The sequence below is a fragment of the Panthera uncia genome (genome assembly GCF_023721935.1).
Source record: "Panthera uncia isolate 11264 chromosome C1 unlocalized genomic scaffold, Puncia_PCG_1.0 HiC_scaffold_4, whole genome shotgun sequence".
Classification (NCBI taxonomy): Eukaryota; Metazoa; Chordata; class Mammalia; order Carnivora; family Felidae; genus Panthera; species Panthera uncia.
This window is the reverse complement of record NW_026057585.1, coordinates 47433926-47460117: the sequence shown is the minus strand read 5'-3', so window position 1 is coordinate 47460117 and position 26192 is coordinate 47433926. Positions and strand designations below refer to the sequence as shown.

The window sequence follows — 26192 nt, the reverse complement described above, 5'->3', positions numbered from 1 at the left end:
TTTTTAACGTTTACTTATTTTTGAGAGAGAGAGACAGAGTTTGAGTAGGAGAGGGGCAGAGAGAGGGAGACACAGAATCCAAAGCGGGCTCCAGGCTCTGAGCTGTCAGCACAGTGCCAGACGCGGGGCTCCAACTTGTGGGGCTCGAACCTGAAAGATCATGACTTGAACCAAAGTTGGACGCTTAACTGACTGAGCCGCTCCAGGCACCCCCAATCTCCTCAGTTTATAAGAGTAAAAGAAGGCATAACATAGAACATTTATATTGGTGCTATCTTTTAAAGAATCTTTTCTTACAGTAACACTAAAAAAAAAAAATCCATATTTATACAATTCAGGTTTTGCTCATAAATATTAGGAGGTAAACTAATGAGGACTATTTAGAACCTCCTGGTCCCTAAGCATATCACATAAAAACATACCCATGTATAGTTACATATACCTCTTGAGTTGACATGCTATATTTTAAATAGAAAATATTAAATAGATATTAATATCTATTAGTGTTTTGGAGTCCATCCATTTTTTTTCTCCCAGGCATACACATTTCGGTAGGCCTCTAAAAGTTTTCAGACCCTCTCACACTGCTCCTCTAGTGTTTAATGGCTGAGTGTCCCTGAAGCTAATTTGAAAAGCAAATTGCCTTGGTCTTTCCAGTAAAATTTTAAGAACTGTTTATTCTGTAATCTCTTCTTTCTTGATGGCTTAATAAAGTTTTCAGATCTTTAGCTAATATTTTGTGGGAACAGAAATATTCCAAAATTCCCCAATGCTAGAAAACAGTCACAATAGTAAGTAGGTCAAATCTGTATTGTTTAGGGAACAAGGAGATTTTTGTTGTTTCTTTTAAATAAGTGATCCTTGAGAGTAGGACTCTGGGTGCAGGTGAGTAGTAAATCGCCACAGGGGATTGCTTCCTTTTTCCTACCAGGATGTGGCTGTCAGTTGTGCAACAGTGAAGTCATTTTGTGTAAGGATTTCAGGCTCCAATAAGTTTTTTGAAGCCACACACTCTTTTTCATCAGGGAGAGTTTCTCCGGGTCTTGAAAAGAAGAAAATGATGCTCGAAAAAAACTCAAATTCGGCTTTTAAACTTTTAATTTTAAGCTCAAATTAAGCTGCCAAAGTTCTGATTAGAGATCCTCACTACAGCAGCTTTGCCCTTAAGAAAAATATGACCCTCACTCATGTTTCCATCATTGCAAGTACTGGGTCATTACGAAGTTCAGTGTACTTTAAAAGGCAGGCTGCCGAAGTTAATGAGAATCCAAGCTGCAGATATGGCAGATTGCGCGGCGGTTTTCGTTGGAATCTCCATTTGGTTGCTAGCGTCAGGTCAGATCGCCCTAGGGCAAAGGGGGTTGGGGATGGGGTCAGGGACACTGGCTACACAGTAAGGGGAAGCTATTTGTGTGGCCTGTTTACAGGTTACTCGGTTTCAAACTGAGCCAGCCTTTCTCCCGGTCTCCGGCGAACCTCTGCCCTGAGGTCACACAGACGCCTCAGTGGCTCTCTGGAGCCAGTATGGCAGCCTCCCGCAGGGCCGGACTCAGGAATTTCGCCCGCAGGGACTAACACCACGTGGACACACTGACTCCCGCTTCACTCCACTTTCAGCACGGGGAAGGGCGGTCCCAACGACGCTCCAGGCAACGCCTCCGCTTCCGGCCAATGAGGAACAGGGGTCGCGTCGGGGCCTTAGCTCATTGGGTCTCTCTGGTTCCGCCTGCGGTGAACGCAAAGCTCCCGGCCGGCTACTAAAGTGTCAGGCACTGAATCGGGGAGCCCGGTTTTTGTGCGCTCGCGGTGGTTCACCCGCCGTTTCTTTGGCTCTCGTTCGTCTAGTCTTGTGTCTCTTTCAGGCCCGTCGTACCAGTTGTCTAGTTTTATCTTCCTCGCCTTCTTTCTCTTTCCCTCCCGCGCAGCTCAGGATGCAGGAAAAAGACGCCTCCCTGTACGGTTTCCAGCCTCGCTTCCAACATTTCGCCACGCAGGCCATCCATGTGGGCCAGGAACCCGAGCAATGGACCTCCCATGCTGTGGTGCCCCCCATTTCACTGTCCACCACGTTCAAGCAAGAGGCTCCCGGCCATCACTCGGTGAGCTGGGTCTGGCTGGGGAGGTGGGTGGATGGGGTCAAGGGTTGGGCGGGAAATGAGAGATGGCTTATACATAAAAAGGCATGTAAATAATTTATAAGATGGCTTATACAAATTAAAAAAAATATTGTGTGTAGCCACTTTGCATCCCCAAAAGATGTTTACTACACCTGTAATCTTCCTTGCATTAAATCTTTGTATTTGATGGTCAAGTGATCACATTTCTTTTGATAAAGCAGGACTGGAAGGAACAGTATGTCCAACTTGCCATGTAGATTTAAACTGAAATTCATGTAATTTTGGGAAATTTGCACTTCAAAACTGAGGGTCATAACTTTGTTGAATTACTTTCAGCAGCAGAAATTATAAAGACATACTAGGGAGTCAACCAAAAAAAAACCCCAAAAAACTCGGGATCTGATAACTCACCTAGAATCAAGATCATGCCCAATGGCTGTATTGTTATTAATAGTTATTGAGTACTTGCTATGGGCTAGATACAGACTTACACATAGTATATCATATGTATTTCAGGTATGCTCTGGGATAATTCTCACAACAGCCCTAGTGTGAACTAGGTATTCATTTTTCTCAGGAAGAAACATTTAAAAGTGTTAAGTAACTATTGCCCAAGGCCACATGGCTAGTAAGTGGTGGAGCTAGGATTCCAACTCTGCTCTAGAACCCTGCTTTTAGACATTAGGCTACACTCTGCTCTACTCCAATAATACTAGTAATAATCTAACCCATTGCATCATTTATGCAGTGAGGCTTAGTGATTAAGAGCACAAATCACCTGGTCAGAGGAGCTAGGTTTGAATTCTAACACCACTTCTTCTGATCTGGGTGACCTTGAGCAAGTTGCTTAACCTATCCAAGCCTCAGGTTGATCCTGAGTAAATGGGTTAATAATAGTATTTACCACATGAATTGTTGATACATATGTTAAGCTTTATCGTACATTATAATTGTTCAGTAGGTGGGTATTTCACGGTGTTCACATTCACACTTCCCCCAGGTCAGAGGGCAGGACAGGTATTATTACAAGTTTTATACAGAAGGAACTGACCCAGAGTTAGAGATAAATGACTTACAAGGCTCTGAAGGAGGATTCTTTTTGTTACTCCCTTTTGATAACACATTGACGGGATCTTGAAGTATTTAAAATTGCTGAGCTTTTAAGGAAATTGATTAAATAAACCTTGTTAGGTCCAAAGCCTTGATTATATTTCAAAAACCTCTTTATTGTGTTATGTTATATAAATCTAGAAAAATTATTTTAAACTTAACTCTTTGTTTTGTAAGGTAGAATTCTTTTCAAAAAAACCTTTTTTTTTTTAAAGTTTATTTATTTTTGAGAGAGAGTGAAGAGTGTGAGAAGGAGGCTCTAGGCCCGGAGCTGTCAGCACAGAGCCCAAAGGAGGGCTCAAACCCAGGAACCGTGAGATCATGATCTGAGGCGAAGTTGGACACTTAACCTACTGAGCCACTGAGAGACTGAGCCACTGAGGCGAAGTTGGACACTTAACCTACTGAGCCCCTGTGAGATAGAATTCAAAGAGCATTTCTACAGTTGGTTTAGGATACTTCTAGCTACTGTATTTTGGAATCAAAACGTGTTATACAATCTGTTTTCCAAGCATGCAGTCTGTTGCTGATGTAGGATTTTATGAATGTGTGGCTGCCCAATCTTGAGCTCTTGGTGGAAAATTAACCATTTAACTAGATATTAATAATTAAGTATTTTCAGAGAGCCAGCAGGGATGGTAAAATCCAGGTAAAATCCTGTTAATACCTTTAAAAACTCAGTTGAGAGCGCTAAAGACAATCTGAGGAGCTGAATGAGAAGCATCTATTTCTCCTGTTCCATTTGGAAAGCCATAGAATGGGTGAGAGGGTGGGAATTTGCCACTGAGATATACTTCTCCTTCCCTCCCCCCCGCAAAAAAAGTTAAATCTCTGCAGTGAATAATTATGGAAACATGGGGTGCCTTTCTGTGGCAGTGGCCACATGAATCCAAACATTTTTTTGTCTGGGGAGTACAGCTGCAGGTGACATCAAGGAGGTGATGGGAGGGAGGGTGGAAGATATCTTAGAACCCTATAAAAAAGGTCAACTCAGTTTGTCAAAAACAAGGAAACAGACAAAGCAACAGAACTTAAAAATATATATATATGTGTATATATTATTAATACCTGGGCTCCCAAATCAGAAACAATGTGTTTTGTTATGTGGTATATGAGGCATGGGGAGAAAATTATATTTTTAGTCAATGTTTACATCCTGGGTTTGAATACTGGCTCTGATGTTCTCCATGGTCTTTGGCTTCACTTTTGTAAAAGCAGAGCACGAGGATTAAATGAAATGACTAGATGAACATAGCTAGTACGGTGCATGTAAAAGGAGCGAATTAAAAAAATTGTGTGTAGCCACTTTGCCAAGAATTACTCTCCATATTTTCGAGTTGCTCTGGAGAGCCAAGATCTGAACTTTGAGCATTTGTGGGATCTGTTGATAGTTTCTTGTAGGTTGCTAAACAGGACTTGTACCACTGATTTCTTAGAAAATGAAATATAGGGTAGAAGTAAGTTTAGTCTGTTTGCTCTGGTGATTCCCTTTTCCTGATGCCCCCAGGTGAACGGGTAAAGGTGAGTCTAACATAGTAATACTACTACTAATAAAAACAACCACTTTTCTAGTAGTTAGCATGTGCCAGTCACCATGGAGCAAATGTATTATACATTACATAGTTTTATCATCACAACAGTTTTACGAATTATTTTTCTGTGTTTTATTCCCATTTCATAGGTACTGAGTTCACTCTAGGAAACGTTAAGTAACTTACCTATTTGGCATACAGCTCATAAGCGGCAGATACCTAATTCTAATCACACTGGCTGCAGCCACAGTATTGTTCCTGTTTAATGGCAAGACATGTCATAACTAAATAATAGAAATTCATTATGGTAGAATGAACCTGTAGTTGTGGAGGTGGCTGTGTTAGGACACTGATAACTAAACTTAAATCTCTTAGGATTAACTCTCATTTCTTTTCTTCAGGGTTTTGAATATAGTCGTTCTGGAAACCCCACCAGGAATTGCTTGGAAAAAGCAGTGGCAGCACTAGATGGGGCCAAGTACAGTAAGTGATTTCCATTTCAAAGTTTGTGAAGCCTAGAACCCAGTCTTCTCTGTGTAGACAAAATCATAGAGACACAGAATTTTAAATTGGAAAGAAGTAAGGATTAGCTACCTAAAAACTTTTATTTAACTAAGACATTGAATTTTTTTGTCTAAGTTCCCACAGATGGCGTGATATGCGTATGTGTAATTATTAGGTAAAAATAAATATGATTAGAGGCAAAATGGCAGAATTTGCCATCTAGTATTCGTGTAAATACACTCTCCATCTGGAGCTGTCAGTGTAAATAGATAAATATTAACTGAGTTTTATAACACTGCCTCTGAGAATATAAACTTTCTTATACTCTGGTTCAGTCACCTGATAATGCTTGAGAATAACATCGGGGAACATTTGCAATACCCAGGTACCCTTGATAATGTGACCTCAGAGATGAGGGATTAACTCCTTGAATCTTTTTTTTTTCATGAGAGGAGTGGATTACCATTAAATCATCTTTGTACTTTTTATATAAGTGTTACTAAATGAGGGCAGAATAGTGAATAGAAAATAAGAGTCTTCTGAGTTTTCTCATTGCAAGAGTGTAGGGGTTAGAAATCTTAATATGGGCTGTTGGGATTTTTTGGGGGGGTTTCCTTTTGTTTTGGATGAGGGGAGGTTTTTTTTATTATTAATTTTTTAAATTTACATCCAGGTTAGCTAGCGTATAGTGCAATAATTTCAGGAGTAGATTCCAGTGATTAATCCCCAATGTATAACAGCCAGTGGTCATTCCGAGTCTCTTCCTTAGTGCCCCTTACCCATTTAGCCCATCTCCCCCACCCACAAAGCCTCCAGCAACCCTTAGTTTTGTCCTCTGTATTTAAAAGTCTTATGGTTTGTCCCGCTCCCTCCCTGTCTTTATAGTATTTTTGCTTCCCTTCCCTATGTTCATCTGTTTTGTATCTTAAATTCCACATATGAGTGAAGTCATATGATATTTGTTTTTCTCTGACTTATTTCGCTTAGCATAGTATACTCTAGTTCCATCCATGTTGTTGCAAATGGCGAGATTTCATTCTTTTTGATCACCAAGTAGTATTCTATTCTCTCTCTCTCTATATATATATATACCACATCTTCTTTATCCATTCATCAGTTGATGGACATTTGGGCTCTTTCCATACTTTGGCTATTGTCGACACACTGTTATAAACATTGAGGTGCATGTGCCCCTTCGAAACAACACTCCTGTGTCTTTTGGTTAAATACCTAGTAGTGCAGTTGCTGGGGTGTAGAGTAGTTCTTTCTAATTCTGATTTTTTGAGGAACCTCCAGACTGTTTTCCAGAGTGGCTGCACTAGTTTGCATTAGGGGAGTTCTTTTTAAACACTAAACTAATAATTTAGTACTGTATGGGGAGCATTATTTCCTCCTGTGGGAGGTATAAAGGCTGAGTATTTATATATGTTTTGCCAACAGGTTTTTCAAGTGGGATATAGAAAACATGGTTGTTTTTAACTGGGCTTAAAGTTTAGGCTTCTATATGAATTCATTGTTGGATCACAGGTCTGCTGAGAAGAGAACTGTAATCCCAACCTAAACACTTCTGAGAAGATTTTATAATAATTACATTTTTCAAGTTATTGAATTATCCTTTCTACCATATAGTGATTTTTATCATCACAGTGATGTATTGACATTTTGTCAGGATATTTTCTTTTACAGTGTTTAATGTATACAATGCCAGGTTTTGTTTTTAAGTTGTTTTCATTATTTTTGTTCTATATGAGATTTCAGGATCATATTTGTTTAAAAGAGATTCCACATTAAAAAATCTTCAAAAACTCAAATTTTTAGAATTTACCAGATACATCTCAAGTCTGATTTTGAGATATCCATATAGTTAATGAGTGATCCTATCTTAGCTCTGTTCTTCAGGCTTGAAATTTTTTTAGAGTTTGTTATTTTTAAATTGTAACTTAATTGGCAATTGGCCTTTAATCTCAGAATTTTGTAAAGAATTATTTCTTTGAAATGTTTAAATTTTATAATGAAAGCAGAATTATACATTTTTATGTTAAAGATATTTTATCTTTGGAGCACCTCGGTGGCTCAATTGGCTAAGCGTCCAGTGTTTGATTTTGGCTCAGGTCCTGATCTCATGGTTCATGGGATGGAGCCCTGAGTTGGACTCTGGTTCCATGCTGACAGTGTGGAACCTGCTTGGGATTCTCTCTCTCTGCCCTTCTCTCTGTCTCTCTTTCTCTCTCTCTCCGTCTCTCTCAAAAGAAATAAATAAACTTAAAAAAAAAAAAAAAAAGATACTTTATCCTAAACAGCAAGGGAATTTGGCAATTTTATTAACTGGAGGACTTCTGGTGACTCAGTAGTAATGGCTGTCCTTAACAGCAGAGAGAGGTACATAAAGTAAAGCAAGTAAATATTCTAGGTGTTTTTCAACTTTTAGGTTTAACTTTTTGGCTTACTCTAACTTGGCTTTTATTTTAGGTTTGGCCTTTGCTTCAGGTTTAGCAGCCACTGTGACTATTACCCATCTCTTAAAAGCAGGAGACCAAATTATTTGTATGGATGATGTATATGGAGGTAGGTGACCTCTCTCATTCATGTTGTGTCAACTGATATGTTAAAGACAATAAAGTAGGTCCAGAATTATATTAACAATGTTACCAGGCTTATTGATTATTTATTATCTTTTAAAGGTGTGAGGGACACCTCCATGCTGGCCCAGACCTGGTAAAGGAAGAGTATAAACATTTAGGATCCATGCTCTGGAACTGCTTATAAGAGAGATTGCTTAATAATAATTTTATTTAAACTGCTAGAATGAGGATGTTGGACCTGATTTACCTTCTACATATATTCTACTACAGAGAAGATAGTGTTTAAAGAGAGAGTATTCTAGTGTTATTTAGAATTTTTACCTGTAATGAGAATGAGCTATAACCCAGGTCACTCTCAAGAGTTTACCTCTACCCACCCCTGTATCCCTGCCACACACTTAACCTTTTAAGAATCTATCGAAAACTATGGGCCCCTTTCCCCCCAAAAAGTGTACTTAAGATTACACCCAATGTTTATCATTTTAAGTTTAGGGTCAAGAAGTCTTACCTCTTGAAGTCCATCATGGATCCAAATTTAAGAACTTCAAATTTTAAACAATTTCAATGCGAGTAACTTAAAAATAAATAAATAAATGCAAGTTATTTAAAGTGGTGGACAAGAAGGTAAAGGAGACAGGTTGCCCTGTAAGCAAGACTGATTTTGTGTTCAAAACAATAGCAAAAATGTTGTAAATATATATATATATATATATATATATATATATATATTCCACATGCTTCCAGATAATTAAAATGAAACTTCTAGAATATTATTTTATCTATCTCCTATTAACAAAAAGTTAAATCTTACTTTTAGTAATCATTTAACCCTCCTAGAAATTTGCCAACTGCTTGGTATTTATGGTTGTTCCCTATGATAGTTTGTTGAATAGAAATTATAAAAATAGCAAACCCTTAGTTGCTTTTATAATGCATTATAAAAACCTCTTGGCACACTTAGGTATAAAATCTTGAAAATTGCTGTTGATTTTTAACAATTCTTTACATTCTTTTTCAATCTTACGTTACTTAGGGTTGGTCTTTATAACATCAAAGTTCAGTATATCTTTGGTCATAGAGTATTTTTTTTTTGCTTGACTAGCAATAATAGAAATTTTTCCTTTAAATTTGCATATGTAAAAATCAAATCCAGAACAGTGTTTATGAAAGAAATTATTCTAGGTTGAATGACTTCTCTCTTTCACTGTAAAACTATAAGCTAGTAGTTTGATTTTTTTGCCTCATTTATCATTAAAGCTTTTAGAACCACATAACAAAAAGATTGAGAAAGTACAAAGAATAATAACCTGTTTTTTTCTATTATCAAAGCATAATCAGACTGAAAATTTATTTTGAACGTTTTACTGGCAGTGGTTCAGTCATTTTAAATTTGATTACTATGAAAAAATTGTTAAAAAGATACTGATGCATGCATGCCACTTAATGTTTAAAGAACAGAGATTGTATGCTTTCAGAAATATTTTCTGCTTCACTTCATGTACTTGGTGCAGATATCAAGTGTGTTTAATTTGACCCTTTAACTCTTAGTTTAAAATCCAAGCCTTATCTTCTTTATTATACAAGATAGCTAAATTATTTGACCAAAGTAGAATTGTTGTTGATTTTGTTTTTATTGGTGATTGACACTTCCTTATATTTTTAAAGTATTTATGCCTATAAGGAATAAATATTTCTCAGTACAGTGTCTTTTCCATTTTGTCTGATTCTCTCCTGCCTCAGGTACAAACAGGTACTTCAGGCAGGTGGCAGCTGAATTTGGATTAAAGATTTCTTTTGTTGATTGTTCCAAGACCAAGTTGCTAGAGGCAGCCCTTACACCCGAAACCAAGGTAACTTAGTTTTCAGTTTTGTCTGTTTTCTGTGTGATGTTGTGTTTTTATAATTTTGTTTACTAGAGGACATAATTTAAATATGCACAACAAATTTTATTAGAAGCCATTGGAAACCATCAACAAGATTAAGATAGGTCTGGCTTCTCATGATGTTCAGGAACATGAATTCCATAGCAAGGTTCAAGTTCTAACTCTGTATCATAGTTGGTGTATTATCAGGGGCAAATTATTTAACCTAAGTCTCAATTTCTTCATTTCCAAAATGGGGATAAATTGCACCTGCTTTATAGAAAGGTGGTTGTGTAAAGTAGATGAAGTAAGGCTTATGAAATGCTTAGGATTGTATCTAACACATAAAAACTGTTAAAAAGATTTGTTAGCAGAAGCATACAATTCTGTACTGCATTATCAAGCTGGTACTGGTAACAGTCATCACAGAGATTGGATTGCAGAAAAGGAAGCTTGCCAGACCCAAACCCTCAGCATACTGGCTTTTTAAGAATTCTAAGTGATACTTCAGCAAAATAATAGTTACAAGTAGAGAATAGGCCACAAACAATCTTCAGCCTCCGTCCTGGGAATCTTGTATGCCACCGGAAGGTGTTTTGTGCCTGAGTGAATGGCATATGTGATATTCTTTTTTGGGGCCTCATTTAAATTCTGCATGGGTAAAAGAAGGACCAGTGTCTTTTATAAGTCAGCCTTTTCCAACTTTTTGCTAATGATTAAAAGGTTTCAATTGTATCTAAGATTATGTTGTGGTGAATGCTAAAAAACGAAAACCTTTTCTCACACAAATTATTACTTTGAAGATTAACACAGGGGTGAGCTTTGAGTGATTAAGGTTTGTTTTCAAAGGAACTTGTTTTTTATCTTGCTTAGGAGAAAAGATACTTATTAAAATAGCTGGTCTGAGTCTTTCTAAGGGAGGAAAGCAAATTGTGAGTATGTTAATTCTTGTCAACAGAACTTTATGTAGTGGCTCTTTACTGACTTGAATTAATACAATTTTCCCCCCTGAAATATCTGCCTCGTCATATGAAGTAGATTTTTCAAGTCCCTGTAAAATCAACTTGGTATTTATTTACTTATTTTTATTTTAACTAATTTTTTATTGTGAATGGGAGTAATAAATTCTTACCCAAAGTATTTTTTTATTTTTAAAATAATTCAATTCTTATAGAATATGCATTAACTCCCTTATCTTTTCCATGGTAAAACTCTTGAGTCAGAAGAATACTGAACTAGATATCTTGCTCATTTACATAGTAATAAAGAATCATTAACCCCTTTAAAAAGAAAGCTATAGGTAATGTCATTTAATGCAATGGCATCTTGTTTAATAAACAGAATTCTTTTCTTTGGTCTTTTCAATCACTATCAAGCATCTACTATTCAGTGCCTGAATTGCCCTAAGTTTTGGGGTATGATACTGTCTCTTAAATGAGCTGTGAGCAGGTTTTCTGTTGTGTGTAACTTCTCTCCTTTACTTTAAAACCCATGCTGTTCAAGTTCTGGATACTTATTTTACAGTTTCTAATGCATATGGCACTTTTTAAGTTAATATTTAGAATATGTTTGATAGCTTAGGGGTAGTTCTCCTTAATGAAAATTCTAGGCTGTAATAATCTTAGTGTTCTGTGTTATTTACCTTTGAGAACAAAATTCCTAGACACTGAACTATGTCTTTGAAATTCATCCTCTTTATCATGGAAAGTAATTACAATAATTAACTTGAGCACTTTTCTGCTTCTATGTAACATCTCATTTGATCTTTATAACAACTCCATAAGATAAATATTATCAACCCCATTGTACAGATGTAAAATTTGAGGAATATGGAGGGTAAGTTACTTAGCTATGACTTTTCAGAAATTAATGGGGCCTAGGATTCAGATTCAAACCTTGCAACTTCATCACCTACACTCTTCCACTGTAGTCTGCCAGATGGTTACAATATATGAGATGTATGTTTGTGCAGTGGATTGTTATAAACTATTGTCATTTATTGAATTGTTTTAGCTTGTTTGGATTGAAACCCCCACAAACCCTAACTTGAAGATGATTGACATTGAAGCCTGTGCACATACTGTCCATAAACACAGCGACATAATTTTGGTCGTGGATAACACTTTCATGTCGGCGTATTTCCAGGTAAATGAAAATAACTTTTTGGCATTATTAGTAGACCACACAGATACCTGTAACTAGGAAAGGAAAGACTTGCTTACATTAAAATCGTTATCAAACTCATGGAATATAATCATAGTTCTTGATTACACAAAAAATTAAAATTGGACCCTTCTAGGGGCGCCTGGGTGGCTCAGTCGGTTGAGCGTCCGACTTCGTCCCAGGTCATGATCTCATGGTTCGTGAGTTTGAGCCCCGTGTCGGGGTCTGTGCTGACAGCTCAGAGCCTGGAGCCTACTTCGGATTCTGTGTCTCCCTCTCTCTGCTCCTCCCCTGCTCACACTCTGTCTCTCTCTCAAAAATGAAGATTAAAAAAAATTTTTTTTTAACGGGACCCTTCTGCCATTAGTTAATATCTTTTGAACCCGAGGTTAATATGTGGTATGGGACTTTGTGTGTTTTAAATGTCTTAATTAAAGCTTTTAAGTTCTCGGGGTGCCTGGGTGGCTCAGTCGGTTAAGCGTCCGACTTCGGCTCAGGTCATGATCTCACAGTCCGTTAGTTCGAGCCCCGCGTTGGGCTCTGTGCTGACAGCTCAGAGCCTGGAGCCTGCTTCAGATTCTGTGTCTCCCTCTCTCTCTGCCCCTCCCCTGTTCATGCTCTGTCTCTCTCTGTCTCAAAAATAAATAAACATTGAAAAAAAATTAAAAAAAAAAAAAAAAGCTTTTAAGTTCTCTTAGGATGTGTAGACTCTGAAGAGCTGACCTTATGTGATTTTATCTGTCAGTGCTTTATAAATAGTAGGGACTTCAATGTTTATGTGCTGGCAAGTCAGTTATATTATTTTTTATATATATGGTGTGACTGAAAAACAGGTATGTTATATATTTAATGTATGTATTATGTGTTTATTTTTTATTATTAAAATATATAATTAAATCTTAAGCTATATAATTTAATGTATATTTAAATGTACTACATTATATATATATATAAAATGCATTATATAATTAAACCTGGCTAACCTTCCAAATAAATGGAAAACACAGGCTATACTCCACGACATCTCAGTGTATGTCACACATGTTATTTCTCCACTTTCCTCCTTTCTAGTTTCTCTTCTTTCAGTGCCTCAGTGTCCAGCTCTTTATAGCTTTACCTTATTTATATTATGAATTTCTTTATTTTTTTAAATTAATTTTTTTTTTTTTTTTTTGGAGAGAAGGAGAGTGTGTGTATGTACACACATGAGCAAGTGAGGGGCAGAGAGAGAGAGAGAGAGAGAGAGAGAGAGAGAGAACCCCAAGGAGGGCCTACACCCAGCACTGAGCCTGACTTAGGGTTTAATCTCATGAACTATGAGATCATGACCTGAGCCAAAATCAAGAGTTAGACACTTAACTGACTGAGCCAGCCAGGCACCCCAGCAGTGCTCCTTTTAAGCTATCTCTTTTCCTAACCCACCCCCCTCAAGCCCTCCCATTCACCCTCCATTCCTTTTCTTTTTCTTCCTACTTTTTTCCATATTCTTCTTTCTGTTTTGCTCCTTTTGGTAGATCATCTAGGGATTTCCTTATAATTGACTAGTTGTCTGCCCTTTTCTTTTTTTTTTTTTTTTTTTTAAATTTTTTTTTCAACGTTTTTTATTTATTTTTGAGACAGAGAGAGACAGAGCATGAACGGGGGAGGGGCAGAGAGAGAGGGAGACACAGAATCGGAAACAGGCTCCAGGCTCCGAGCCATCAGCCCAGAGCCTGACGCGGGGCTCGAACTCACGGACCGTGAGATCGTGACCTGGCTGAAGTCGGACGCTTAACCGACTGCGCCACCCAGGCGCCCCTGTCTGCCCTTTTCCCACATGTTCTCTCTCTTTCCTTGGAGTAGCCCAATCTGTTTCCTTTCCTTATTAGGAGCTTACCTTCTCCTTGCTCTTTCCTTCCTGCTTGTACCTTATGCTCATTCTCAAAGCACTTCCTGCAGAGTTTCTGAAAGCCCAGCTCATTTTCTGCTACTCTTAAATTAGGCAGATGTTTATAGCCAATTGTTTATACTTGCCCCCTTTTTTTCTGGGTCCCTGAAGTTGGCGCAGGCTGCTGCCTTCATGTGACTGGCCGATTTCCTGGGAGTTTATATAAACCTGTTCTTCACCTTCTTCTGTTTTAGTGAGAAGGCACTACCATATTTTCTTTTCTTTTCCTCAAACATGTTTCCTGGCTACATTGATTGGATAGCTTCATGGGCCACCTACATTTGGCTCACGATATATCTTTAGCTTCTTCTTGTATCAGGTAAAACAGTCTGTTTCCAAGTGAAAAGCTCCTGGAGGTCTCTATTTGTCCCAGGGGATTTTCACTCTTGGATTCTTTATCCCAACTTCTTACCCCATATACTACTTACACTAGGCCAGTTAACACAGCATAGCATTGCTCTAGCTGAGTCACATTAAGTCCTGTATATTCCCATGGAGACTACATGAATTGTTTTAGCCTGGGCCTGCCCAGATTACTCATCACGCCTGGCCCTTTTTTTCTCTATTACTGTCACTAAAATAGGTCCAGTCTTTGTACCTTTCTGAAGCCCACATCACATTTCCTCATGCCAGGGACTGCAGTTTGCTCCATTTCAACCTGGATTCATTCCAGTTGAGTTAATCAGAATCATTGTTGTCCATAAAGAACTGCATGTATTAATTCCATAAATCACATCTTCTGAAGAGGTCCTCTCATTATTTTACCTTCCTGAAAACTGGATACATTCTCCTTCTTCCCTACTTTTTGTCTTCTGGATTTTCTATAAATGTCACAAAAGGCAAAATGGACATACCAGCATAAAGTTTCAGTGTTTCAGGATAGAACCTCTAGATTCATGTAGTCGGGGTGTGAGTGCCAGCTCTCCCAGCTTTTTAATCTGAGTGATCTATTTTGTTTTTCTTAGTCCTTTTTCCTCATCTGTACAATTAGAATCTTAAGGTACTGATTTTATTGAGCCAGGTAAAATATTTTGTACTGTGCTTCCCTGGGATAGGTAAAGTATTAACATGGTTCTTAGCACATATTAAGCTCAGCAGGTGTTAGTTATTGGTCTTCATTTTTCCTTTTCTTTTGACCAGAGTTTACAGAATGTTAGCATTGGAAGAGACCCTCATCTAGTTTGACTCCATCACTTTGAAGATGAGCAAACACCTATGTAGAGAGTGCTTTGAGTAATACCAGATTTAAAATATCCTGTTTTTGAAATACCTCAAATGAAAAAGCCCTATAGCCCCGTTATAGTAACACCTTCCAAAGACTAAACAACTGGTGAGGTTAATTAATACACACACACACACACACACACACACACACATGCACATACATGCCCACACACGCCCACACTTTCTTTTACAGAAAATGTAAATGTGAATAGGCTTCTGGCTGGCTGAGTCAGTAGAGCATGTGACTCTTGATGTCAGGGTTGTGAGCTCAAGGCCCACAGTGGGCATAGAGCTTACTTTAAAAAAAAAAAAAGAGAGAATGTATAAATGGAAAGATGCTGATAATATATTGTTTAGTGAATAAGTTGATTATTACTTTAACTCTCACTATAAACAAAGACATTTTAAGACTAAAGGATTGATTTGCAGGAAAGTTGGGTGAGGGAAAACAATCCAAACAACTTTCTTACTAAGTGACTTTACACTTGGCACAACTGGTACAATAAAAGAGTAAGAGTCAAGATCATGGCACATCAAGTGAATAATTACAGCATACATTATAAGGTTTTAATGATCAAAGATCTAAGCATATTACTTTTATACTCACTTGATGAAACAGTTGCTGAATGTTTATGTCAACTACTTTTGTGTTTACTGAGTCATAAAATGCCAGAATCTCTGCATTGTAAATTTAGTAATACACTTAGGGCCAGCTAGCAACTGCTCTAAAGAAACAAGTTCAGGAGACCAGTTGACCTGAGTTTATCTGCTATTTCCAGAAAATTTGTGCTTTTTGGATTGAATACTGGGTCCAATACTTTGTATTTTTATTTGGTGGGAGGGAGAAAGGGAAAAGATAGCATCAGAGATCCTGGAAAATTTTAAGACGCATGTGTTTTTGAAAAGTTAGACTAGGAATGAAATTTACAATAGCAAATAAGCATGTAATGAAGCATATTTTCAAGTGCTTTACCATTGAAAATGAAAATCTTTTGTTCCTTTCAGCGGCCTTTGGCTCTGGGAGCTGATATTTGTATGTATTCAGCAACAAAATACATGAATGGTAAGACATACATAGTCTACACTTTGAGTGTTCCTTTCCATGGATACATGATAATACCATAGGGTTTGATATTTTGATATTTTTTTCTTCTATTATTCTGGTTTTCTCTGTGACTCATGTAGAAAGTAAAAAATTATACTTTGGTTAAATATGGGATTCCATTTTATAGCAGACAAAACTATGCTCATGACTTACAAACAGAGGATTGAAATTTACTAAAAAAAGTTACATTTTTATCCTACTGACAGCTTAAAAAGAAACATTTAATTTTTATGTGATTTTTATTTTATTATTATAGGTATAGCTTTTGGTACTATCAAATTGAATACAGTTTATTTAAACTTATTCTATCATTTTCCAAAAGAGTTTTTTCAAGTGAAAGTCATATTTTAGAAATTCCAGAATGAAGAATAGACGTGCATTGTTTTTAACTTAAAGGTTTTTGTTTTGTTTTAGGCCACAGTGATGTTGTAATGGGCTTAGTGTCTCTTAATTCTGAGAGCCTCCATGATAGGCTCCGCTTCTTACAAAATTGTAAGTACTGAAAAGTCCAGAATTCCCCTTAACCCCTCAGAGGGACTACATTTGATAATTTGTATTTCCACTAAATGTTGAGAAGTGATAGCTTTCTACTAAATTAGGAAGAAATGAGATGTGGGGGAGAAAGATTCTGAGTTTTAAAGGAAAGTAGAAAAATTGGGATATAAAAATATAGTTAGAGAGATCATAGCAGGACTTTATAACATGACTCAAGGGATCAATTTTGTTATTTTTCAAATCCATGTTAATTTTGACTGTAATTGGGTAAAGCCCACATGAATTTTTCATTTTCAAACTTACTAGATTTGTTTTTAAATAAAACCTTTGGAATAATGGCTTTCTTATACTATACCTTTTATATCTAGAATGGTGAATTTATATGTGAACTTATATATTTTCAACAGATGTCTAAACACCATGTCCTGTTTAGATAGTTTAGTTATCTCAAGTATAGGTAAGGGTTTATTTGAGGACACTTCGTTAACCATTGCAATTTGACAGATAAGAGAGAAACATAATTAGGAATAAAAATGCCTCCCTAGGAAGTAAGTATTAAAGTAAAACAAGGAAGCACCAAGGAGGAAAAGCAAAACTTACTGCTTGATAAATTCCTTTCATTTATATAAAGTAGAGGCGAGGTATGTACCCTGGAGGCATATTAACTCCTCGGCTGCTTCAGACAAAAGCTAAATAGAATGCTAGAAGAACATTCAGTAACAATAGGAGCTGAACTGCTATTTTTCTCTACTTTTTCAAAGAAATGTGAGGTTAAACTATGTGCACTGTGTCATTTAATCAAAACCATAGGATTATTTACTTCATATTTGAAAAGTTCATATTGTATTCATGTGTAGTTTGCAGGATATTCATTTCCCCTCTCATTTTAAAGCCTGTTTCTGGGCCACCTGGGTGGCTCAGTCAGCTAAACATCCAACTTCAGCTCTGGTCATGATCTCACGGTCTGTGAGTTCAAGTCCCATGTCGGGCTCTGTGCTCATAGCTCAGAGCCTGGAGCCTGCTTCAGATTCTGTGTCTTCCTTTCTCTCTGCCTCTCCCCCACTCATGCTCTGTCTCTCTCCAACTCTCAAAAGTGAATAAATGTTAAAAAAAAATTTAAAAAGCCCATTTCTTTGAGCATAATTTTTTTTTTAATGTTTATTTTTTTTTTGAAAGAAAGAGCATGAGCAGGGGAGGGGCAGAGAGACAGGGAGACACAGAATCCAAAGCAGGCTCCAGGCTCAGAGCTGTCAGCACAGAGCCTGACACGGGGCTTGAGCTCACAAATGGTGAGATCGTGATCTGAGCCGATGTTGGACACTTAACCAATAGAGCCACCCTGGCGCTCCTCTTTAAGCATAATTTATACTTCATTCTCATGCTTCTGATTGGATGTATTAATTCCCCCCCGAGAAGTCAAACATTGGCCTTTGTAGCTGGCTTCTGAGAGTCACAATGATGAAAAAGAGTGAGAGAATCTTCTGGGTCCCTCCCACCTTTCAGACTAACCCAGAATATGTTCATTTTCCAGCTCTTGGAGCAGTTCCATCTCCTGTTGACTGTTACCTCTGCAATCGAGGTCTGAAGACTCTACAGGTCCGAATGGAGAAGCATTTCGAAAATGGGATGGCAGTTGCTCGGTTTCTGGAATCTAATCCTAGGGTAGAAAAGGTTATTTATCCTGGTACGTTAATGAGACTCCTAGGGTTTCATGGGCAGGCTCTGTGGTGGGTCTGGTGGCGAAGAAGATAGACCTGATCTGTGGCCTTGTGTTGCATATAGTCTAGTGGCTGCTTGGATGTTAGGAAATTGATTTTATGTGTTAGATGTTCCTGTGATGGCCTTTAGCTTGGAAGTTTGTGTTTATTCCAAGATTACACCATTTTTCTTTCCAGTTGATTTGCTTATAGTCTTGTCAGTCAACTATTTTGCATTAGCTCTAACTTTTATCTGATTTAGGTTGGGACTTGATATTCGTCAAATTCAGACTTGATACTTACGTACCAAAATTCCCCCAAAGCTCTCTTGCTTTTTGAATTTTTTCACCTCAGGCAATATCTAGAATGCTCATGTGGAGTTAGCAGACTTCTGTATTACTCTTTGAATTTATTTTATTTAAATTGTGGTGGTCTTAAGTAAATAGTTATTTTAAACCCTTTGAGGTATTTGCCATATAGTCTGGGTGGACAGGAGAATTAAGCCTGATCCCTGCCCTCAAGGAGCTAAGGTAAGCCAAGACAGAACTACATATGTACCCTAGGTAAAGAGCTGTTGACTGGTGTATATTTTAAATGGAAGGAGGGAGAAAAGTTTTGGGCTGTGTCTTGAAGAATGGGTAGCACTTGTTAGAAGGGCATGAACAGGCATTCAGATTCATTCAGTGAATGCTTATCAATTGCCAACTACGGGCCAAGCTTTGTACTAGGAACTGGGATCCAATTATTAACAAAAGAAATGGATTTCTCCACACGGAGCTAGTCTGGTGGATAAGACAGATATTAAGCGAAAAATTAAAGAATGATAAGTAACAGAGTGGCTGGGGTAATCAGTGTAAAGAAGGCCAATGTAGCTTCAGCATGGAGAGGGTAGAAAAGATAGGTCAAAATGAAGCCAGAGACATAGAGACAGGGGCCAGAACAGGTCGTCAGACGTGACCATGGCATAAAGCTCATTATTATTAGGCTTATTTGCAGTTTGCTTTGGCAAACAGTGATTTTTTTTTTTGTTCTGAAATTACATGTTTGACTATAAATAAGACTTATTATGCCTCATGATTATAGGACTGCCCTCTCATCCCCAGCATGAGCTGGCAAAGCGTCAGTGCACAGGCTGTCCAGGGATGATCACCTTTTATATTAAGGGCACTCTTCAACATGCTGAGACTTTTCTCAAGAACCTAAAGGTAAACTTTCAAAAGAGGTATTTAAATCATAGAGGTAGGGGCTCCTGGGTGGCTCAGTTGGTTGAGTGTCTGACTCTTGATTTTGGCTCAGGTCATGATCTTATGGTTAGTGGTATCGAGCCCCGCATTGGGCTTTGCACTGGCGGTGTGGAGCCTGCTTGGGATTCTCTCTGTCTCTCTCTCTCTCTCTCTCTCTCTCTGTCTCTCTCTCTCTACTCCTCCCCTGCTTGCACATGCATGCTCTCTCATTCTCTCAAAATAAATAAACATTTAAAAGTAAATAAGTCATAGAGATAAATTACAGCAGTTCATTATCTGTCATTTCCACCCAACTCGGATTAATGTTTTTGTACCTGCAAGTCACACCCACAAACCTCCTTATCATGAAATGCATTGGGTTGGAAAATGACTTTGGCTCAGTAGCAGACATCTGAATATGTTTATTTACTTAACTCTCGAGTCATAGCCATGAACTCGAGAGTGACAGAATGTTCTGATGCATTGGTTTTTCAAATTTATTTTAAAAATTCACTTCTAAAAATTCACTTTCAAGTGAAATAGTACATGAAACTTCCAATTAATGTGCTGTCAGGGCACTGCACAAAGGCTATTCTGAAATCCAGCCTACGAAGGGCTTTCTAAACCCTGTGCCTCCCGGCTGCGTCTGCCTGTGGTGAAGGAAGGGAGGCCTTTGTCTAATTTTCATGGTAGCAGGGGGCTCTCAGGGGCCCTGGGAGAGAGGTCTATGTAACTACATACACTGGGCTTACAGAGCTCATGCAGCAGACTGAGTTTTAAATACTGCAAGTCAATGAATAGGCTGCTGCCAGATTAGTCAAAGCCTACTGGTAACTAACAGTTGTACTAAAAGCAGAAAGATAGCATATATTTAATTAAATACGGTTATGAGAGTAATTTTAAAATATTTGTAAAATTCTATGACACTATAACACTAAATACAAAAACAGGTTTTTTTCCCGTCTACTCCAGGAGGCAGTTAAATGGATGTATTATTAATTTAGTAAGTGATACATACTAACAAGTAAATGTATGTAACTTGGTAGACATATAGAGGTTTTATTTAAGAGTAACCACAGAACTAGGTCTCAAATGCAATAATTCTGAGGTTTTAGGGCTCATGTTAATACTTACGTATAGGACCAAATTAGGAAGGTATGGGAGATTCACTTTCCTCAACTTCTAATGTTTTCTAAGTTTGAACATAATATGTCTAATGGGTGAAATCAGTGTCACGGATTTTATTTTCATTTTTTTCTCTGGGTTTCTTGCCCGACTGGTGTTTTCTTCATAATCCCCATTTTTCACCGTCTGTCCAGGGCCATTCTATTAAAAACATTTAGTTTTGTATTTTTATTTTAGTGAAAGATCTAAACGAATGTTTTCTTTGCCATAGTTATTTACTCTGGCTGAGAGCTTGGGAGGATACGAAAGTCTTGCTGAGCTTCCGTGAGTATATTTCTGTTTTCTCCGTGTTTTAACTTTGATGTCAGCTTTAACAATTGTTTAGAAAAAGAGTGTGGTAAAATCAGGAATAATTCAACATATTGAACAATAAGGGTGCCTGGGTGGCTCAGTTAATTAAGCATCCGACTTCAGCTCAGGTCATGATGTCACAGTTCGTGGGTTCGAGCCCCATGTCGGTCTCTGTGCTGACAGCTCAGATCCTGCAGCTTGCTTTGGATTCTGTGTCTCCCTCTCTTCCTCTCTGCTGCTTGTGTGCGTGCTCTTTCTCAAAAATAAAGAAACAGTAAAAAAATTTTTTTTTAAAAAGATACTGAACAATAAGAACAGCATCTTGGTATCTAATCAGAATGGACTCTTAACCCAATAGAATGGAGACCCTGATAAAATCTCAGTGAGCTATATGTATCCCCGCCCGCGCCCAATGTTGCTTCCTTCCCCCTTCAGCCTGAAGGCGATTCCAGGGGACTTGTATCTTAGGACCTCTGAGCTCTGACTGTTCTATCCCACTCCACTCTAGAAGGGAGGTTGGAGACTTTGTATTGGAAGGGCTGATTTCAGGGGCGCCTGGGTGGCTCAGTCAGTTAAGCATCTGACTCTTGTTTTCAGCTGGGATCATGATCTCATGGTTCATGGGATCAAGCCCCATGTCAGACTCTGCACTGACAGTACAGAACCCGCTTGGGATTCTCTCTCCCTCTCCTTCTGCCCCTCACTCTCTCCCTCTCTCTCTCTCAAAATAAATAAACTTAAAAAAAAAGAATATATTTAAAAAAAAAGGGCAGATTTCAAATCTCCTTGAAATATTGAAATGGGGACTGTGTCTCTGATAAAGTACCTCCATGCCCTCGATGGTCAGAGGAGGGCCCTACTAGATACTGTTATTTTCTGTTCCTCTGGGTACACCCTGAATGACTTCCTGTTATTTGCAAGATAGCCCCAAATTTAACTTGGTGTTCTTGATCCAGTCAATTCATCTTAATTTTATCAAAGTACTAGAGGATGTTAGAATGTGCAGCCTGAGATCCATCAGTCCAACAACTTATTTTATAGACAAGGAAATAAAGATTCAGCAAGTTTTGCTGATTACTCCTAACATGGGAAAATGTTAGCAACTTCACTCTTGAAACTTCCCATGGAAACAGTGAGAGGAGGTAAAAGCAGCCTGGATCTGGGTTTGAGACTTGCCCCACCAATTACTTCACCTCTAAGCTTTCAGTGTTTTTCATCCATAAAATGTGATTGATAATTAAAATAATAATTGCCATTTATTGATTACCTGTCCCTCCTAGCCTTCCTGAGCTGTGTCCTGATTTTATTATGTGTCACTCTGCCCACAGATTGTAATTATTGCAGTGGTAATTCACCATCATTACCTAATAGTTATCAAGTGTACTAAATGTCCCTGGTATGTTTCTGTGTTTCAATTTTCATAAACATTTCTGGAATAACAGTGTTCTGGAAGCACTGTGTTGAGGAGTGTCAGGGATTGCCAAAATTTAGGCACATTTGCTCCCCTGCCCTCTCACAGTAGGTAGTTTACAGTTTCTGGGAAGAGTCAGGAAGTTTCACAGAAAGTTAAAAAAAAAATCTATGATGCCCAAATAATTGTTCAAATAATTAAGATAACAAAAATAGGTTTTTGTGAATCTTCAAGAAGATGCCTGCTAGTAAGTCTGGATGCACAAGAGGGCACACTCCGCATATGAAATTGGGTTATTTTTCATAGTAAAGAAATGTGTATTACTTTAGGTCTCTCTTAAAAATAGAGCCCTCTTGATTTATTTGGGGATTTGGTTTAAAGTTGCTTGGCCCTCAGATATTCCAGCTACGCCATAACCTCAATGCCTGCCAGTGGACGAGTGAATTTAGGTCAGGGCTTGTCTGTTCTATCCCCCTCCTTCTGTGACTCCCAATCACTGCAATGACTACAGCATTGCAAAAAGGGAGGGAGGAAGCGAAGCCAATGTGCACAGCCTTGGTCTGCCAGCCTGACAACACAAATTCACTCCATGGCCTCAGAAAAGTTACCGATGCTCTCTTAATCTCTCCTGTCCTGAGTTGTGAAATGTAGATAGCACTGTACTCAGCTCTTAGGGTTGTTATGGAAATATGGGGAAAAAAATATCCCAAACCCAATGCCTTGATTCATAGCAGGTGCCCTGTAAATGTCACCTATTACCAGGAATTACTATTTTTTATTAGGCATCTAATGCACTCCATACTTGTACATTTACACTTGTAAATGCTTTATATGTGTTTCTTCTATTAATGACTTTGCCAAACTTTGAAATATCCAATGTGTATTCATTTTTTAAAAATGAGTTAATGCACACAAATGACCTCATAGAGTACCTGCCTTGTGGCAAGCATATAATAAGTGATAGCTATTATTATTTTAGATAAGGACATCGATGCTGAGGACAAGTAACTTTTACAAGCCCACTCAGCCAGTGTGTGGAGGGACTGATTCATGCATAGGTCTGTTGGTCTCAGAGGCCTAAGTTCTTATTTTTTTGTGTATACTCTCTTTTAAGGAGTTAAAAGCCTGAAAAGTCAACATTTTAAGAAGGGTGTTTGCATGTAGACCTTCAGTAGAGTGATAAAAGAAGATACTCATTTACGTTGACCGCGTCTGAGATTTTCTATCCATGGATCTGAAGTGAGACAGGACAAAGCAACTAAGGCATTGATTTTGCGGGTAGAGGCATTTTTTTGCAGGGAAAGGATGAGTATTGGTGACAGTGTATGTATGTAGGGCTCAGCAAGGCTACAATCTCCTCCATGATGCCTCCGCCCACAGGTTTCTCCCTCCTCTGAATTCTGGTAATCCTTACTGTCCATACTTGTTTGGCATTTGCTGCAGACTGTTCTGTTCCATGAATTGTCATCATCTTTAGTTTCTGCTTTGTTATCTAGAGTGGAGAAAATATCTCCTTTTTTGGTTTCCCAATTCTTATTATAGTGCCTGACCTTTAGGTAGGTGCTTTACCTTTACACTTGTTGATGACGATGGGTTGCTAGGTAGTTTTGAAAATCTTTCCAAGCCTCTACATTCATAGGATATGTGCTGGAATTCCTAATGCTCACTGCTGGCCACTGCTGGTGTTCCTGGGTTGACTTTCCCTGATCAGCCTCATAAGGTGCCATTCTGGATTAATCCATTGATTCAGAGGGAATTAATTCTGGCTGGCTCTCAGTCCAGTGGACCCTCCATAAGTCTAGCTGATTGGTCATGGGATTTATGATTTGGCCAAAGCCTCATTCAGTCAGGTGTTAAAATGCAAACACTGGAGGCTGTTTTTCCCTCCTGCGTGGGAGTGCTTGATTGGCACCTTCAGTGTCTCGATTGAGAACACTGATGGTGTAAAAACAATAAAAGATCTTCGTTTTCACCTAATGACTAGAAAAGATAATTTTCACAAATTTTTTTTTGCCTGTGAAAAATTATAGACATATGAAGAATTTGGCATCTAGAGTAGAAAAAAGTGGAAGATAATTGTAATTTGTTAATAAGATACAATATAATGATCTAAAATTTGCTTATTCTTTCTTTTAGGGCAATCATGACCCATGCATCAGTGCCTAAGAGCGACAGAGATGCCCTTGGAATTAGTGACACACTGATTCGCCTCTCTGTGGGCTTAGAGGATAAAAAAGACATACTTGAAGATCTAGATCAAGCTTTGAAGGCAGCAGTAAGTTTATTTTGGGGTGTTTGTGTGCCTCATCTTGGAGGGGGTGGTCACTGTTTTCTACAGTGGCCTCACTGTAAACTCTAAAGGTTTCTTCTCTTCCTACAATAGACAGGGAACTCAGTAAAAGGGCAGATTTTAAAAATGCTGGTATTCAGAGCGCCTGGGTGGCTCAGTTGGTTAGGCGATCGACTTTGGCTCAGGTCATGATCTCGTGGTTCACAGGTTCCAGTCCCGCATCAGGTTCTGTACTGACAGCTCAGAGCCTGGAGCCTGCTTTGGATTCTGTGTCTCCCTATCTCTCGGTCTCTTCCCCACTAGTGCTCTGTCTTTCTCTCTCTCAAAAATAAAATAAACATAAAAAAAAAAAAAAAAATGGTAGTATTCAGAAAAGAGTCCTTAGAAGAAGTGAAGTCTCTGCCTGTGGGTCTAATAACATTTTTCTTGTGCACTTTTAATACAGCACCCTCCAAATGCAGGTCATAACTAGCATTCCAGGACTGCTAGTAGAAGTTGCTTCCTGAGAAGGTCAACTCTGCGTAATCAAATGGACAATTAAAGAGCCTTTGCAGGATTTTCAAGTGAAAATTTTAAGGCACCTCATTACCTTTCACAGCTGTAACCTTACAGGGATCATCCTTGTTAAAAACAGTTTCCTCTTTCTCTTGTTGTAATTGACAGGTCAATTCTGTTATTCTCTTTTTGATAATTTTGGTATGCATTTCCCTCTGAAGGAGGTGAGATTTGTGCTGCTTTTTGGGATTGTGATCTTTTTGTCATAGCTTAAGGTTTATATTGATCATGTTTACAATATAGTGATAATTCATTTTTGATGTTTTTCTGAAGAATTTAAATTATTAAATGAATGTTCTTAAATCAAGTGTGATTTTTGCATATTGTTGAAAACAGCACTTAAAGCAATGGTTTACACTTAATTACCATACGCCAAAAATCAAATACTTGAGAAGCCTACTGTGAAATTCTGCTGATTTAACGTTGTACTTACTATTTAAAAAAATAAATAAATCTAATTATCAAATGCATCCTATTGTGATATTCCTATATTATGTGGCATTAACTTGGATTCCTGGGCCCTTTTAATCCTCACCATTAAAGGTCTCAGCCACTTACAGTAATTTTTGTAAATTCAGTTGTGTAACTGTCATGTCCAAATCTTAGTGTTTGCAGATTCATTATAGATTCTAGCAGGGGAGGTCAAAAGCCACTTTTATAGAGAGACATACTATTTATATTTTTATCTGTAATCGTAAATTTACTGAGTCTAAAGAAATGCTTAAAAAAGAATCTTCTAGAATTAAGTGCGTTGTCAGCAAGTTATTGTCAAGAAGCCATAAATCAAATAATTAGATGTTTTAAATTGCTTTTATATTAAAGGCTTTTAGTCATTTGTCTGCCCTTGCCATTTGTTTCACCTTAAAAAAGCCTATCGTTGAACTTGATTAATAATGCCAGGTAGGCAGCGAATACACAA

At 38.0% G+C, this 26192-nt stretch overlaps 1 protein-coding gene across 2 annotated transcripts; it reads left to right on the top strand.

The window, feature by feature from the left end:
• Window positions 1-1714: 1714 nt before the first annotated feature.
• On the top strand, window positions 1715-25476 carry CTH (cystathionine gamma-lyase). 2 transcript variants are annotated; one of them, XM_049617024.1, is made up of 12 exons: window positions 1715-2099; window positions 5161-5242; window positions 7733-7828; window positions 9586-9695; window positions 11721-11852; window positions 16027-16084; window positions 16541-16618; window positions 18153-18305; window positions 19402-19523; window positions 20938-20990; window positions 24565-24703; window positions 25164-25476. In XM_049617024.1, exons 1-12 carry the CDS (start codon window positions 1932-1934, stop codon window positions 25188-25190), a joined length of 1218 nt encoding a protein of 405 aa, XP_049472981.1. In that variant the 5' UTR covers window positions 1715-1931; the 3' UTR covers window positions 25191-25476. The 2 variants fall into 2 exon arrangements, with proteins under 2 accessions (XP_049472981.1, XP_049472980.1); XM_049617023.1 differs by lacking the exon at window positions 25164-25476 and having other exon boundaries at window positions 24565-25102.
• The last annotated feature ends 716 nt before the right edge of the window (window positions 25477-26192 follow it).

Bases quoted from the DNA above. Each gene is read 5' to 3' on its own strand.
- CTH (XM_049617023.1), top strand. From the start codon at position 1,932: ATGCAGGAAAAAGACGCCTCCCTGTACGGTTTCCAGCCTCGCTTCCAA. The intron at 7,829-9,585 runs GTAGGTGACCTC...CTCCTGCCTCAG, and splicing joins TATGGATGATGTATATGGAG to GTACAAACAGGTACTTCAGG. The intron at 11,853-16,026 runs GTAAATGAAAAT...TGTTCCTTTCAG, and splicing joins TCATGTCGGCGTATTTCCAG to CGGCCTTTGGCTCTGGGAGC.